The sequence below is a fragment of the Scylla paramamosain genome, unplaced genomic scaffold (assembly GCF_035594125.1).
Source record: "Scylla paramamosain isolate STU-SP2022 unplaced genomic scaffold, ASM3559412v1 Contig8, whole genome shotgun sequence".
NCBI classification, from domain to species: domain Eukaryota; kingdom Metazoa; phylum Arthropoda; class Malacostraca; order Decapoda; family Portunidae; genus Scylla; species Scylla paramamosain.
Genome location: NW_026973673.1, coordinates 370001 through 385887, shown reverse-complemented (window position 1 = coordinate 385887; position 15887 = coordinate 370001). Strand labels below are relative to the sequence as shown.

At 42.3% G+C, this 15887-nt stretch overlaps 1 protein-coding gene across 2 annotated transcripts in view; it reads left to right on the top strand.

The window, feature by feature from the left end:
• Positions 1-289: 289 nt before the first annotated feature.
• The window catches only part of LOC135096871 (solute carrier family 35 member F3-like), a 118331-nt gene continuing 102733 nt past the window's right edge, over positions 290-15887 (top strand). Inside the window, exons 1-2 of one of the 2 annotated variants that reach the window (XM_063998639.1) lie at positions 290-1417; positions 1501-2059. In XM_063998639.1, coding sequence (XP_063854709.1) covers positions 1992-2059 — 68 coding nt within the window. In that variant the 5' untranslated portion in view covers positions 290-1417; positions 1501-1991. Of the gene's footprint in view, positions 2060-15887 lie in introns of both variants that reach the window. The other variant, XM_063998638.1, reaches the window with a different exon arrangement.

Below are 15887 nucleotides of genomic sequence, written 5' to 3'. Positions count from 1 at the left end.
GAATTAATCTTGTTAACCGTATTGTCGCCATTTAGAGAACCAGTCTGGACCATCAATGTGCTGCAATGAGCTGAGTATTTTTCACTCGTACATTTGTTTTTCAACTCCCATCGCGTTAGTGGACGCAAAGTCAAATAACCTTTTAAAAATAAATCGTTTTCTTTTCTTTTTCTTAGTGAGGGAACACAAGGATTCCTGATTTATCATTTTATTGTCTACTGGTACAAATACATTTTTCTTTCTCTGTATACTGAGTGGTCTTTCTTCCCTTTTCAGCTGAAGAGAACGGTGGGTCTTTACGTCAGGGAGAAGAAAGTCCGTCCTTCAATGTGTTGTCCCCCACGATGACTGCCATGCCCTTCTTTGACATCATAACATTTCTCAAGATGTGACAGACTTGGGGACACACACACACTCACACACACACACACACACACACACACACACACACACACACACACACACACTGCCCTCTCTAAGGGTTTGAAGAAGAGTGACGCTGCCTTGCTGTAGGCACAGGAAGATGCACAGCACGAGGAGGGGCCACCAGGGTCAAGGCCATGCTGGAGCAGGCGTGCCACTTCCGCCTCCTGTCGGAAAAGATTGATCTTCTGTGGTGTCTATTAAATGGTCCAGCCTTCCATACATTGCAGAGCGTTAAATCGGTTAGTTAAAGCTTAGGCGGATATGTGACATGTGTGAAACGAAGTAGCTCGTTTGATAAGAAACTGCCCGTTTAAAAGGATGCAGTATCTGACTCAAGCAATCACCATATTCCTCTGAAGCACACAAAAGCAGTTTTGTAAGATGTACTACTTCTCGTGAATTTACTTTTGACCACTACATACTTGCTATTTAAAGACTTGAACAACCATACGACCTAAACAAGATAACTGGTCTTCACACGCACTTGAGCTCGCTGTTTCTACTGGGCAGGGAGAGGCGGGAGCATAGTCACTTGGTACTGGAGCGGAAGGTAATCAGGTCGCATTGGCCTCAGGTCAGATGATCCTCAAGACAGATCGGCCTGAGTGTAAATAAGCCTCAGGACGTTTGGTTCTCGAAACACTTGGTACTCAAACCACTTGGTCTCTAAAATGTCTCAGAGTGATTGGTAATTAGGGAAAAGTGTACCAAGTGGGAGTCAAACGGTTAAACATCAATTATACAGCTTTGTGACTCGTCTCTGATCGCCGCCACACACACACACACACACAGACACACTCAGGCAGGTGAAGCGGGTGGAAGTGCATTGTTATTACCTCCATGCGCCACGGTATCCATAGCGCCCCTCCAAGCCTTGCCCCTCCAAGCCTTGCCCCTAGACTCGGGTGTGTAGGAGGAAGAGGAGGAGGAGGGGCAAGGAGGAGTATGGGTACCATTCGCCCCAGTACCAAGTGACTGCAAACCAAGAGAGGTGAGCCTGGCAGTAGTGGTTGTCATAGCTAAACTTCTACTGTTTCTCCTCGCACTGTAAATTTAGGGACACATTTCTGGCAGGCGTCCACGGTGCCACCAAGGAAGCCAAGGGTGCTGCCTGGATGGGTTCATCACTTTGGCTGGCATGCCTGTCACCTCTCCAAGGTTGCCACGAAAAGTAAAACGTGTTTTACGGATCATCGTTACATTCCAGCGCCTCTTAATTGCCTACGAAATGTTTACTTAACCTCTACACGCCAAGAAATGAGACTTCAGTTCATAATCGTGCATGAGGAGAATAATATTTTGAAATCCGCGCCATGACGTCACAGCAGAGACATCCTGCGCGCGCAGGCCAGTGTGTGCGGCGGTATGTTTGCTTTGTGTGTCGTGTCAATGGTATGTGAACTTCTGACGTTTTATTAGTTATTTTCCCAACCATGGTGCGTGACATGGTGGCGGGAGGTGTAATGGTGCACGGCGCGATGGTGAGACATGGTGGTAATGGTGCAGAGCGATGAAATGCTGGCGGTGGCAGGGAGGCGTAGGCGTGGCGGCAGGACGGTGTAGTGATGATGACTTCCTTGGCAAGTACAGTACGAACCACTTTTGCCCGGCTATCAGCGACGACCTCTGCGTGGTGAGTGTACACTGTGTGTGTGTGTGTGTGTGTGTGTGTTTTATACAGGATGACCCAAAATCTGGACACATCAATATTATTACTTTTTTTTTTTCTTTTCATATCTTGACTATGAGTGTCAAAAGAAGAACCAATTGACTTGCTAGTATTGAGTGGACACGAGGAGTGATCATAATACAGGCAGACATTATCGAACAAGAATGAATGAAAGAGAATGATTAAAAGATACATTTTCCGTGTGTCCAGACTATTGGCTCACTGAACATGTAATCGTTTTAGACACACAACACAGAAGAAAGGGAATGATTCAAACAAATACTGCTATGTTATATCCATTGCAAGGAAGAGGAGCGAGGATAATATGCCAAATGTTTTCTGAGTGGCAGGGTGGAGGAGGCCTTGTGTAGTTGTAAGTGTTCCTAGACCACTCCACTCGCAAGCCCCAGACCACCTGTTGTGGAGGTGACGGGAGTGGCAGCTGATGTGGGCTTGGATTTCTGGCTCACTAAATTATTCCCTTCACAAGTGTTTCTACTACCATCCAGGCAGCTTGTTTTATGCGCCTCAAAGTGTTCATAACATTACAAACATAACATAACAGAGAGAGAGAGAGAGAGAGAGAGAGAGAGAGCGGCCCATCACTGACGCACGCTTACCATAGCAAAGGCCAGTGTTTCTCAGAGTGCGTGCCGCGGCGTCCTGGGGTGTCACAGACAGTGCCCAGGGGTGCCATACCATTATCATGAATTTTGTCATTGCTAGATCGTCGCAACGTACATTTATCAAACCGTCTGCAGAAGTCGGCATAAAATTCTCATTGTAAATAGGAACTTGTTTTAATAATTTTGGTCAGCTGATGCCGTTTTAATTTTGCCAGTGTTACGATTTTGCCGCTAGATCTGGCTTAGACCAATGTTTGATGTTCTTTTCAGGGTAGAGTAGTCCGATGTGGTACAATGAAAAAAAAAATGTGGAAATAATAAGCAAAGCAAGAAAAAAATCAAACTTAGCATAGCCTAATCTAATATAACGAGGAAAATATGTAAAAAAAAAAAAAAGGAAGCAAATAGACTCACATTAGAGATACAAAAAAGAGAGAGAAAAATGTACAAAGAACAAGCCGCAGGAATCAGCGTGCGTGAGACTCATTATATTGAATTCCGGTTGTCGTATTTAATGTGTATTGTTTCCCAAGTTATAAAACCACTTGATTTCATACACGGCTTCACACACACACACACACACACACACACACACACACACACACACACACACACACACACACACACACACACTTAAAAGATCACAAGATTATTATATTATTATTATTATTATTAGGATGTGTAATCCGCTTGTCTGGCGCTGAATGGAAGTGAATAAAGAAGTTCACTGGAGCGGACATTTATCACTGTTTCCTTGGTGATATTCTGAGTAATCTTAGTAAGGCCTACGGCTGCCCATCTCTCTCTCTCTCTGTCTCTCTCTCTCTCTCTCTCTCTCTCTCTGGTAGCATTAATTATGGGCTTCAGTGTGCTGTACGGTTGATGAAAGCAGTTATACGTACTGTTCTAGGGAGAGATTCAGGGAGCGTTTATCTGTACTCAGAGAGGATTGTGTACTAGAGATGTATCGGATATCGAATTTCAGACATCCGCGGGTGCGGATGTATATGCGAATGCCATTTTGCAGATGCAGATGTGAATGCGGATATCAGTCTCTGCTAAATGCGGATGCAAATGCGGATGCGGATGTTTTTACGTCAAACGCTCAGACCAAGAGGACAAAAAAAAAAGCCTGCTTCAGTGTCAGACCATGCAGACAGCAGGAGAAGTAACAAATAAAACAAGGTGTGAGAACCCAAATACTGCCAAATGAGTTGGAATGGTGTCTCAGTAGTTGATGCTTCTCTCTTTGAAAGTATTTAATTCATAGGAAGACGGAACTACAGACGCAGGAAGGGAGTTCCAGAGTTTACCAGTGGAAGTAAAGTGGAAGTACTTTTTGTTATAATAAAGTTTTATGAGGAGTTTCAGCCACACATTTTGTGCGTTACCAGGATGCGGGACGTGGACTCAACTCGTCGTGCATCGCACCGACCACTTTCCCCAACCTCCATCCTTTGGAAAGTGGTTAACTATAAATCTATAACCAACTGGTTGAACTGATAATATAAACACACATATATATATATATATATATATATATATATATATATATATATATATATATATATATATATATATATATATATATATATATATATATATATATTACTTAATTTTTAAAGTTCAAGATGGGCAAGTTTCTTTTCAAAAACAGTAGCTTATCTACCTTTTCTGGCAAAAGCCGATTGCGTTTAGCGTCATATATCAAGGCAGCACTACTAAACAGCTGCTCACTAGGGACGCTGCTTGGTGGACAGGAGAGATACTGGCAAGCTACCTTTGCCAAATCAGGGTAGACTGTCTTCATTGTCTTCCACCATTGCAAACTATCTTGACTTGTTCCACTTATTCTTTTCTCCCTGTGATATTTCTCAATATCTTTTATGAGTAAAGATACAACAGATGAGTTTTCTGCTTCATCATCACTGCTGGAGGCAAGAATAGAGGTCACTGCTCCATCTAATGTTCCACAGGTGGAAGGTGTTTCACTCATATCATCTCTTCTTCGTTTCCTTCTTGGTTCTTCATCTTCCTCTTCTAGAATAGTCGTCTGACGAAGCTCCTCACATACTCTGGCAAGTGATGATTCCACTTGATCAGTGACGTGAGACGAAGAAAAGAATTTACTCTTGTATCTTGGGTCAATATATGTTGCAATTATGTAAAGATCTTCATTTTCAATCCAAGAAAATCTTATGTGCACAGATTTCAAGTGGTTTTTCAAAGATGTAGTTCCACGTCCCTCTCGTGAATAATCTTTCTTGCACAACAGACACTGTGCTAGGTCACTTGACTTACTCATGAAATATTTCCACACTTCACTGCTGTGTGACGCCATTCTTCAGCTGCTCCAGCAGTCACCACACAGACCAATAAGGCTTTGTAAACTTGATTATAATATCCTTTTAAACACAAACACTGGCACACTGTTTATCAGCGCGGAGCAAGCAAGGAAGGAGCACTACTTCTTACTTCGAAGGCAAACTCTTACCAAACTGATGACCTGCCACTGTATTATGTAGGACTTATGTTCACAATGCCAGTTTACTACTTATGGATCAGTATTATAAATTTTCGAGATGCTTAGCAAATATGAAAAGAAAATTACTTTATTCTAATGCTTCATTGCATTAAATTCTAGTAAGAAATACATCGTAAAGCCCTCTATAATAGTAATAATAATAATAATAATAATAAAACAATAGCTAATATTACACTTCCTCTGTGAAAATCTTTTCATCGGCAACTCACTATATCAGGGGAAACAGGCCACGACAGGAACACTCATGCGATAAGAAGAGCTCAGCGCTGTCGGTTTCAATATTATTATTTGTATAATTATGGAAACATTCGCAATAAATGTGTTTAAGGAGGAAGCACTGAATTCTATCATGTGAAGTGGGAATAAGGTGTAAGACTGCAATATGCGACATTACTCAGCCACACGACACACGCATTACAATTCTCTCTCTCTCTCTCTCTCTCTCTCTCTCTCTCTCTCTCTCTCTCTCTCTCTCTCTCTCTCATGACTGCATGTCTATATATTACTCTATAATTTATAGGTTGTACAAAACACATCCGCATCCATCCACACATCCTCTGTAGAGTGCGGATGCGGATGCGGATGCGAGTACACATTTCACCACAAATGCGGATGCGAAGGCGGACGCAAATGTTCAGTTTATCACAATTACGGATGCGGATGCGGATGTGAAAAAATATGTGGATGTTCCGCAGATGTGGATGCGGATGCAGACATCCGATACATCTCTATTGTGTACAGATGCTTGAACTCAGGAAAGCAGTGGGTCTCTCTCTCTCTCTCTCTCTCTCTCTCTCTCTCTCTCTCTCTCTCTCTCTCTCTCTCTCTCTCTCTCTCTCTCTCTCTCTCTCTCTCTCTCTCTCTCTCTCCCTCCCTCTCTCTGAAATATAGTAATAGTTTTATACACACACACACACACACACACACACACACACACACACACAGACAGACAGACAGGCACGCACACACGACCACGAGAGTTTCCACCGTTGTCAGAATTGCAGCGTGTTAAGAAAAGGGGCAAACCAGTGTAGCAAATAGAGGAGGGAGCGAAGGTTGGCAGGCTGCTGAGTGGGTGAGTAGACTGCTTCCCTTGTCACCTGAGGGAAGGAACGCACCGCGGAATTAGTTACACGGAAGGAAGGGAGAGAGAGAGAGAGAGAGAGAGAGAGAGAGAGAGAGAGAGAGAGAGAGAGAGAGAGAGAGAGAGAGAGAGAGAGAGAGATAGTGTGTGTGTGTGTGGGGGGGGGGGTTGCACCTGTCTCATTCCTTACCTCACGCTTTTACATAGTTCGATAGATAGATAGATAGATAGATAGATAGATAGATGGAGAGATAGACAGATAAACATTTGTAAATAGATAACATTCGTATAGATACTGTTTTCTGTTATAATGTCACTATTTTGTTTTATTTCTCATGATTACGCATAATTAAAGTATTCTGCATCATACATTACGTTTTATCACTGTTTTTATTGCATAGCTAGCCAGCCTTTCTGCGTAATACAAGCAGAAGCACTGTGACTAACCCTCTCCTTGGCTGCCTTGACGCGAGGGCACCACCAAGGCTGCGGGAACTCGTGCATCGGCCAGTAGAGTAAAATTTAATAAAAGCTCTAGTGTTGTCGATATCAACACCACGCGGCTGATACTCTCTCGCCCTTCATTAAGGAACACAAAGGAGAGACAAGCACTATGTTTCTGTGTTTTGGCAAGGCTGTTTGTGATAAAATGCTATCTGTTGTGAATTATTGTAATTATTATTATTATTATTATTATTATTATTATTATTATTATTATTATTATTATTATTATTATTATTACTTCTTAAATATTCTTGCAAAATGGAGATGATATTTGTTCTGTTTTATAAAGTTTTACGAAGATTTTTCATCGATGTAAAAGTTCATATCTACAGACAAGGAGGTACTCGTATGAACATTTATTTCTCCTAAGATAAATCAATGAAACAAACACAGGAACACACAAAACACATGCAACTGTGATACTAAAATACATGCGCACGATTTTCATAAACATTCTTACAACATGGACATACTTTTTTACCTATCTGTTTTATGAAGTTATGCTAAGAGGCGAGAGACGAGCAGGCAGCTTCTGTGAAGTGGTGAAAGGTCGCTGAGTCAACCGCCTTTGCAGCGCCTGTGTGTGTGTGTGTGTGTGTGTGTGTGTGTGTGTGTGTGTGTGTGTGTGTGTGTGTGTGTGTGTGTGTGTGTGTGTGTGTGTGTGTGTGTGTGTGCCGGATGAAAGGTGATGTGCCGCCCCGTGAAATAATGACGCCGCAAACACGTCTCTGCAAAGGGCCCATTGAGGCACACGCGGCAGCTCCTCGCGCCCCAGGAAGCTGTCACACTGGCGAGCCTTGCATTCACTCAGGCACACAGTGGGCGTGTTAATCCCCTGGCTGCTGCGGCGACTTCCCAAACTCGGGGAAAACTGTCCAGTGCAAGTTGAATATGGAAAGACGCTGATGGTGTGACCGACGTCTGAGAAATGACGGTGCATGGCGAATTTTGATCCTTATTGATTCTGACTCTTAAACTTAGCAGTTGTGGAGAATCTTGGCATTATGATACTGAGTGGTGTAGGGGCCAATATTGACTGACTTTTATGTCTTGCGCACGAGCTTTGCAAGGTGTTGTGGTGAATATTTTATGATTTCCAAAAGACTAACGTTAGTGGAGGTATCGACGAGTAACGAATCAGTGTGGATAACAGATTTACTTTTAACTATATCTATGTACTCTCACGACCAATACACTTCTTTCGGAACTCGGCAAAATATTGTGGTATAGATGATAAATCAGAGCTTGTTGGTCGGCAAAAAATTGTGGTATAGATGATAAATCAGAGCTCGTTGGTCGGCAAAATATTCTGGCATAGATGATAAATGAGAGGTCGTTGGTGTCAGTAGCAGTGCTTGATATACAATGATGAATGTCAGATTTTAAGTGACGATAACTTTACCGTCACTACACAAGTATCAGTTCTTATTCTCATGTACAACCGGTTCTTGGCTATGATTTCTCTTTAAGAATGGTTGCGAAGAACGTCACTACCATGCATTTGGGAAATCGCGGTGAATATCAGGTTTAATTGGGGAAATACACAATGATGTTACCTGCGTGTGGTACTAACGAACGTGAGTGAAAGGTATATATTGCTTGGTGTCTGTTACCTGCACCAACCCTTTGACTTGTGGCTTGTCACACATAAAAAAAGGTATGATAAGGGTTTAGAGTTGTTGTAATTGCCTGCGTTTTGAAACAACGAGAAACGGATTTAAGTAGTTTTGGCATGGGAGGAAATGTTCAGAAACTACACAAGTCAACAGGAAGACTGAAGGAGTCTTGGGAGCAGAAAAGGTGATATTTCCCAGTCACACCATAATAATCGCGGAAGCCCTGGTCCATCCTAGAGCCAGCCCTGAACCAGACCAGCGCCATCCCTCAACCAGCCCTGAATCAACTAGCCTTGACAGTAATAGACATCAAGATACATCGCTGCCGTTACAAAGGTTACAGCATAACATTCATCAGTATCAGTCGACCTTGACCGTCCCACCAGTGGGGTGCGGGTGTGTTTGGGTAGCAGATAGAGGAGCGTGTGAATAATGGAGGGTGGCTGGAGTGACAGTAGTGGTGGTGGTGGTGGTGGCGCGTGGTGTATCCCTTCCCTTGCTGTGTGCTTTAATCCCTTTACTGCTAAGGGCATCTCTTATTAACATTCGGAGCTCTGTAAGGATTTATGTGCATGGACACATTGAGACATGAGAGTGTATAGAAGGCTGATTGTGGCTTTTCTTAGCTTGAAAACTATTTAATTAGCTGTAGCATAACAGTAAGTGTCTGAAAAGTGTATTTTATTATAAAGAAAAAATATCTAGCGGTGAAAGAGTTATTAATTTGGCCGGTAATGAAAATAATTCGCTTGTTGCTTTTGGATAACGATAGAGAATGTTGGTGGTAAGACTGCAGGTATTATTGTGACTATTGAAGTACTTGATCGCTTCTTGTTATCAGTGTCTTTTGAAATTATACTTTAAACTTGCACTAGATCACTTCATCCCAGTCCATGCTGACGTGTGCTTCAGTCACTGCACCGGTGATGGAAGTGTGGCGCTTGTTACGTCATCTGAATAACCCTACACAATGTTACTGACAAAACTGTAGGTATTGGCATTACCACTGAAGTACTTGAACGTTCTGCTGTCAGTGTCTTTTGAAATCGTATTAGATCACTTTGTTCACCTTCAGGATGCAAATGACCTCGCTTACATTTTTTATTTGTATTTCATTTATTATATTTACGTATATGTGAAGGAAATTAGCCTAGGCCATCCACATGCAAAAAAAATAAAAAAATAAAATAATAATGATAATAATTAATGAATAAATAAATTACATAGAAAACAAAAAAAAAATAAATCAGAAAGTTATAGAATAAAATAGAAGGAGGATTGAGAAAAGCCACTTCTCCTCACTCTTCACCCACAAAAGTAAATAAATAAAATAGATAAATAAAAAAAAAGCATGCATATATAAAGGCCACATTGGTCCCTGAGGTGCCTTGATAAGTGGGTCGCGGCAGTGGATACACTCTTAAATCTGACGTCCAGTGTGATTCGCCAGGCGTGGGTAATGTAGCCAGCACGTGTGCCCCGTGACAGGCCGTCCGTCTTGCTGGGAGGGGAAGGTGGCGGCTGAAGAAATCAGGTTGGTATTGAGAGGAGAAGGAAAAGGGGAAGAAAAAAAAGCAATTGCAGTAGGAGATTTCCTACTAATTAGGTAGTTAACTAATTACACATGCATTTGTTTAATCATTTATGTACTGGGAGAAGTGTGCACTGCTGATTCATTAATTCATTCATTGCATTCATATTACTTTACTGGGAATCTCCGGAATTCTCATCCTGTTTCTGTATTTGCTCCTGTTTATTTTTTTCAATTGTTTCAGTAACAAGTACCAAGACACTCCAGGAAAAAGAAAAGGACTTCTCTCAGTCTTCCTACTTTTATTTATTTATTTATTTATATATCAAAAGCTTTTCGTTTCATCAACTCCTCTCCTCTAACTGACTGTCTTCAGCCCCTCTCTCACCGCCACAATGTTGCATATCTAGCTGTCTTCTACCGCTATTTTCATGCTAACTGCTCCTCTGATCTTGCTAACTGCATGCCTCCCCTCCTCCCGCGGCCTCGCTGCACAAGACTTTCTTCTTTCTCTCACCCCTATTCTGTCCACCTCTCTAACGCAAGAGTTAACCAGTATTCTCAATCATTCATCCCTTTCTCTGGTAAACTCTGGAACTCCCTGCCTGCTTCTGTATTTCCACCTTCCTATGACTTGAATTCCTTCAAGAGGGAGGTTTCAAGACACTTATTCATCAATTTTTGACCACTGCTTTGACCCTTTTATGGGACTGGCATTTCAGTGGGCATATTTTTTTTATTGGATTTTTGTTGCCCTTGGCCAGTGTCCTTCATACATAAAAAAAATAAAATAAATAAATAAAATAAATAAAAAAAAATAAAAATTTTCAGAACGAGCTTTGAATGTTTTTTTTTTTTTTTTTTTTTTTATCAGCTTCTCTCCCTCTTGGCCAGTTTCTCTGATACACACACAAAATACAACAACAGAAAACCTTTCCCGCTGATCTGTGAACACAGTCCTGTCTGTTCTTTCCTGCTCTCTCTCGCAGGTATGGCGGGCGCCCTTGTGCTGCAGCTGTCAGTGTTCTGCAGCGATAGGGTGAGGGCAAGTCACTATAACTTTCATGTTTTCTTTGTTTTCTTCTTTTTTTCGTGTTTTATTATTTATTTTGTTGATATTTTTAATTACTCCTTTTTTGGCTGGGATCTTTAAAGCCCTCGGCCTGTCATGGGTATTATTTCCATTGGCAACGGACATGATTGATGGCTATGACTTTTTTTTTTTTTTTTATGTAGGAAGGACACTGGTCAAGGGCAACAAAAATCTAACAAAAAAAAAAAAAATGCCCACTGAAATGCCAGTCCCTTAAAAGGGTCAAAGCAGTGGTCAAAAATTGGTGGATAAGTGTCTTGAAACCTCCCTCTTGAAGGAATTCAAGTCATAGGAAGGTGGAAATACAGAAGCAGGCAGGGAGTTCCAAAGTTTACCAGACAAAGGGATGAATGATTGAGAATACTGGTTAACTCTTGCGTTAGAGAGGTGGACAGAATAGGGATGAGAGAAAGAAGGTCTTGTGCAGCGAGGCCGCGGAAGGAGGGGAGGCATGCAGTTAGCAAGATCAGAAGAGCAGTTGGCATGAAAATAGCGGTAGAAGACAGCTAGATATGCAACATTGCGGCGGTGAGAGAGGGGCTGAAGACAGTCAGTTAGAGGAGAGGAGTTGATGAGACGAAAAGCTTTTGATTCCACCCTGTCTAGAAGAGCAGTATGAGTGGAACCCCCCCCAGACATGTGAAGCATACTCCATACATGGACGGATAAGGCCCTTGTACAGAGTTAGCAGCTGGGGGGGTGAGAAAAACTGGCGGAGACGTCTCAGAAAACCTAACTTCATAGAAGCTGTTTTAGCTAGAGATGAGATGTGAAGTTTCCAGTTCAGATTATAAGTACAGGACAGACCGAGGATGTTCAGTGTAGAAGAGGAGGACAGTTGAGTGTCATTGAAGAAGAGGGGATAGTTGTCTGGAAGGTTATGTCGAGTTGATAGATGGAGGAATTGAGTTTTTGAGGCATTGAACAATACCAAGTTTGCTCTGCCCCAATCAGAAATTTTAGAAAGATCAGAAGTCAGGCGTTCTGTGGCTTCCCTGCGTGATATGTTTACCTCCTGAAGGGTTGGACGTCTATGAAAAGACGTGGAAAAGTGCAGGGTGGTATCATCAGCGTAGGAGTGGATAGGACAAAAAGTTTGGTTTAGAAGATCATTAATGAATAATAAGAAGAGAGTGGGTGACAGGACAGAACCCTGAGGAACACCACTGTTAATAGATTTAGGAGAAGAACAGTGACCGTCTACCACAGCAGCAATAGAACGGTCAGAAAGGAAACTTGAGATGAAGTTACAGACAGAAGGATAAAAAACCGTAGGAGGGTAGTTTGGAAATGAAAGCTTCGTGCCAGACTCTATCAAAGTCTGATTTACTTTTACTTGTTTACGTGTTTACTTTTTTCTCTTCTGTGTAGAATCTTTCTTAAACTATCGGTAGAATCGCAAAAACATCCACTACAGGCAGCCCTTGTATTCTGAAACGCCTTATTCTCTGTTTGGGCGTATTTGTCAATGGACACATATAATTGAAGGGGATTCTCACAGGGATTTTTCTTGAGTGAGGTGTAGCGTCTTTGTTAAACCACCACAAGAATCATGAAAATCTTAATAATATCCAGATTTCTGATTCAGACAGCCGATAGAGATGAATGGAGAAGATTGCGGAAGCCCTCTGTTCTGCACTAGAATAGAGAAAGGGGGACAGTGACAGTAATAGAGAGATGGTGGAGAGAGGGAGAGAGAGAGAGAGAGCACATCACCAGAACCACAAGTCTAGCAAGGATGAAGGCACGAAGAAGCAAAGGAAACACTATTGGGAAGGACTTTAGCACCGCGTGTGTATGAGTAAATAAATCCTGGTGTGTTGGATACAAAAGGAAATATTGAACTCAGACTCCATGGCTTTCATTCCATTGTCTGCTGGTCTGTCTATATAGCAGTGTGTGTACGTGTATTATGCAAATGTGTGAACGTGTACGTGTGTGTATCTCTCTCTCTCTCTCTCTCTCTCTCTCTCTCTCTCTCTCTCTCTCTCTCTCTCTCTCTCTCTCTCTCTCTCTCTCTCTCTCTCTCCCCCTCGCTCTGTTTTCTTTGAGAACAGTATGAAGGAAAACAATATGAATTTTGTAATCAATAACTATTTTCTTTCATGAGAGTTTTCAAAATACTTCTTTTTCATAGTCATCCCTTGTAGACGTTAAGAGGATGTGTGTGTGCTCGTGTTGCACAACATAGCGCGGTGTATTCAGTGGCAACAGTTTTACATTCATAGAAATGAAGGAACAGAAAGGAAGAAAACATTTTAGGATCTCGAAACAAACACAATTTTCTCGATGATTTGCTGAAAACTCGTGGTGTACTCGTACTTGTAGAGAACGCACTGGAGTTGCTGACGAGAAGAACCGCGGTGGAAGTTCTGACGAAGGGAGGAGGGCGTCGGTAATTTTCAAGCAGTCCAGGATGTGTTAGACTGGCCGCAGTGGGTTTGGATTCAAGGCGAAGCGGAAACCGGTGCTTCTTGTGTTGGGGAGAGAGGAAGCCGCAGCGGGGAGTATGTGGGCGAGGGCTTCCCCTACTGGTGTCCGTTACAGCTGCACTGCATCGTGGCTTTCCCCTCGCTGTCAGGGAGAAAATCCAAGTCTGGGAGTTGAGAAAGTGAAGGCGAGTGGAGAGAAAGAGGCGATGCAGTATTTTGCAAGGAGCACACAGCCACGCCTCTCCAGCCCTCGCCTTGCTTTGCTTTGCTTTACCACGCCTTCCCTCACTCCCTCACTTCCTTGATTCATTACGAAACTCTTCCACACCATTCCTCCATCATTCACGAATCTTTATCGTACCACAGCATCCTCTCGTCTCCAGCCATCTCATGCTACCATTGACATTCGTGAAAGAAAACCAATAATTATGAAAGGATTGCGTAGAAATGTGCAGCCAATGTGCAATACATGCATCATAAGCAAGCGCCTTTCATTATTGGCTAAGCAGAAGACCCCTTGGTACATGCTGTAGAGAAGATTAAAGATATATTCCTGAAACGTTGCTTCCAGCCGGGGTTGGTGGCGCGGCCCTGTAATCCGGCGACGCGGAGGCTTGGCCCAGTGGACGGCTTGAGGCGAGGGTGGTTGCTGCGGGACTCCCCATGTTGAGTGGGCGTCCGCACTAAGCTCGGCATCAATATGGCCGCCCCTGGGGAGCCGGGGGCGTCCAGGTTGCCTAAGGAGGTGTGAACCAGGCCAGGGGGGAAACCCAGCAGCCAAAAGCACCCGTGTGGAGCAGCAGTGGGATCGCGCCCGTGAGTGGGCGGCGCGCAGTAGCCTTGCCAACACAGGCGAACCTGGTACTTTTATTTTATTCTTCTCATTTTTGTCTACCATTGTGTAAGAAGACATTCTTGTAAGACATAACAACAGATACTTGTATGTCCACGCGTTATTCACTCTTCTTCACCATCTGCTGTGGAGTTTATTTTTTTATCGTTACTTCAAAGTATCGAAAAATATGTAATTACTTTATCATTCACTTGCCCATTGAAAACTCACCATACATCTGGAATATTAATAATGGAAAGATTAGAATTAACAGTAATAAATTGTAACACTGCTTTCTATACACGTGCGAAGAGGCATCATAAAATAAACGTAAAAGATAATTGCAAATCAAAACAAGAAATAAACGTTTGTACTTAATTTTGTGTGGTGTCCTTAACCTTTTCTCTGGTGCGTAATGGAGGCGTGGCATTTGCTGAACTCAGTCTGATGATCCTATTGAACAAATGCCATGCTCTCTTGTTTTTGTAATGACTCGTGTCCACCACCACCGCCATCACCGCCGCCGCCCGCCTTGATGTCCGCCTTAAAATTCTCGTGCTGTTTTTATTTTGTTCGCCCTCAAAGACATGTAATGACTTTATCCAGGAATATATAGACCGATATTGTGTGTGTGTGTGTGTGTGTGTGTGTGTGTGTGCGCAGTCACTTAAATATAATGAGAACAAGCCAGCGAGTAAAAAAAGAAAAAAAATCTAGAAAGAAAACAATTTAGATTCTGTTCTCTTAAGAATTAAATGGTAGCGAAGAGTTTCAAACGGGGCGTGAGTAACTTGTCAGGTGTTGCAGGTGTGCCCACGCTTCTCTTTTAAGGTAATTGAGACCGTGGGAGAAAAAATCGCCTCGCTCCAGAATACTTTATTGCTGTTCTCTCTCTCTTCTCTTCAGTTTCATTCTCTTCTCTGTTTTGTTGTTTATCGCTCGTTGTCTCTCTTCTCTGTTCTTTCTGTCCTTCCTCCTCTATTCTCTCTTTTCTCTCTTGTGCTGCTTGCATATTCTAATCAATTGTACGTTTTCTGTTGATTTTCTCTTCTTTTCTGTCCTTCCTCCTTTATTCCATCCTTTTCTCTCCTGTTCTGCTTTTGTATTCCAACTGATTGTACATTTTCTGTTCATATTCTCTTTCTATTCTTCACTCTTTATTTCGTCTTTCTTTTCTCTCCTTTTCTCTGCTTTTCTTTTCCAGTTGTTTATACATTCTGTACTAATTCACTTCCCTTTCTCTCCTCATAAAAGTGAAGGAGACAAATAGGTGATTGCGGGAGAAGAGAGAGAGAGAGAGAGAGAGAGAGAGAGAGAGAGAGAGGAGAGGAGAGAGAGAGAGAGAGAGCATGGGTACGTCTGTAGGACATAATCAGCCACACTCATTTCCTTTGTATTTTCTATATTTCTATAATTTATATTTTGAACGGTTCCTCATAAAATTAAATGCTTCATGAATCTTTTACTGGATGAGAGACAAGAATTAATCCGCCACTCTTACTTCTAATGTATTTTATTTTGCTGGTTTT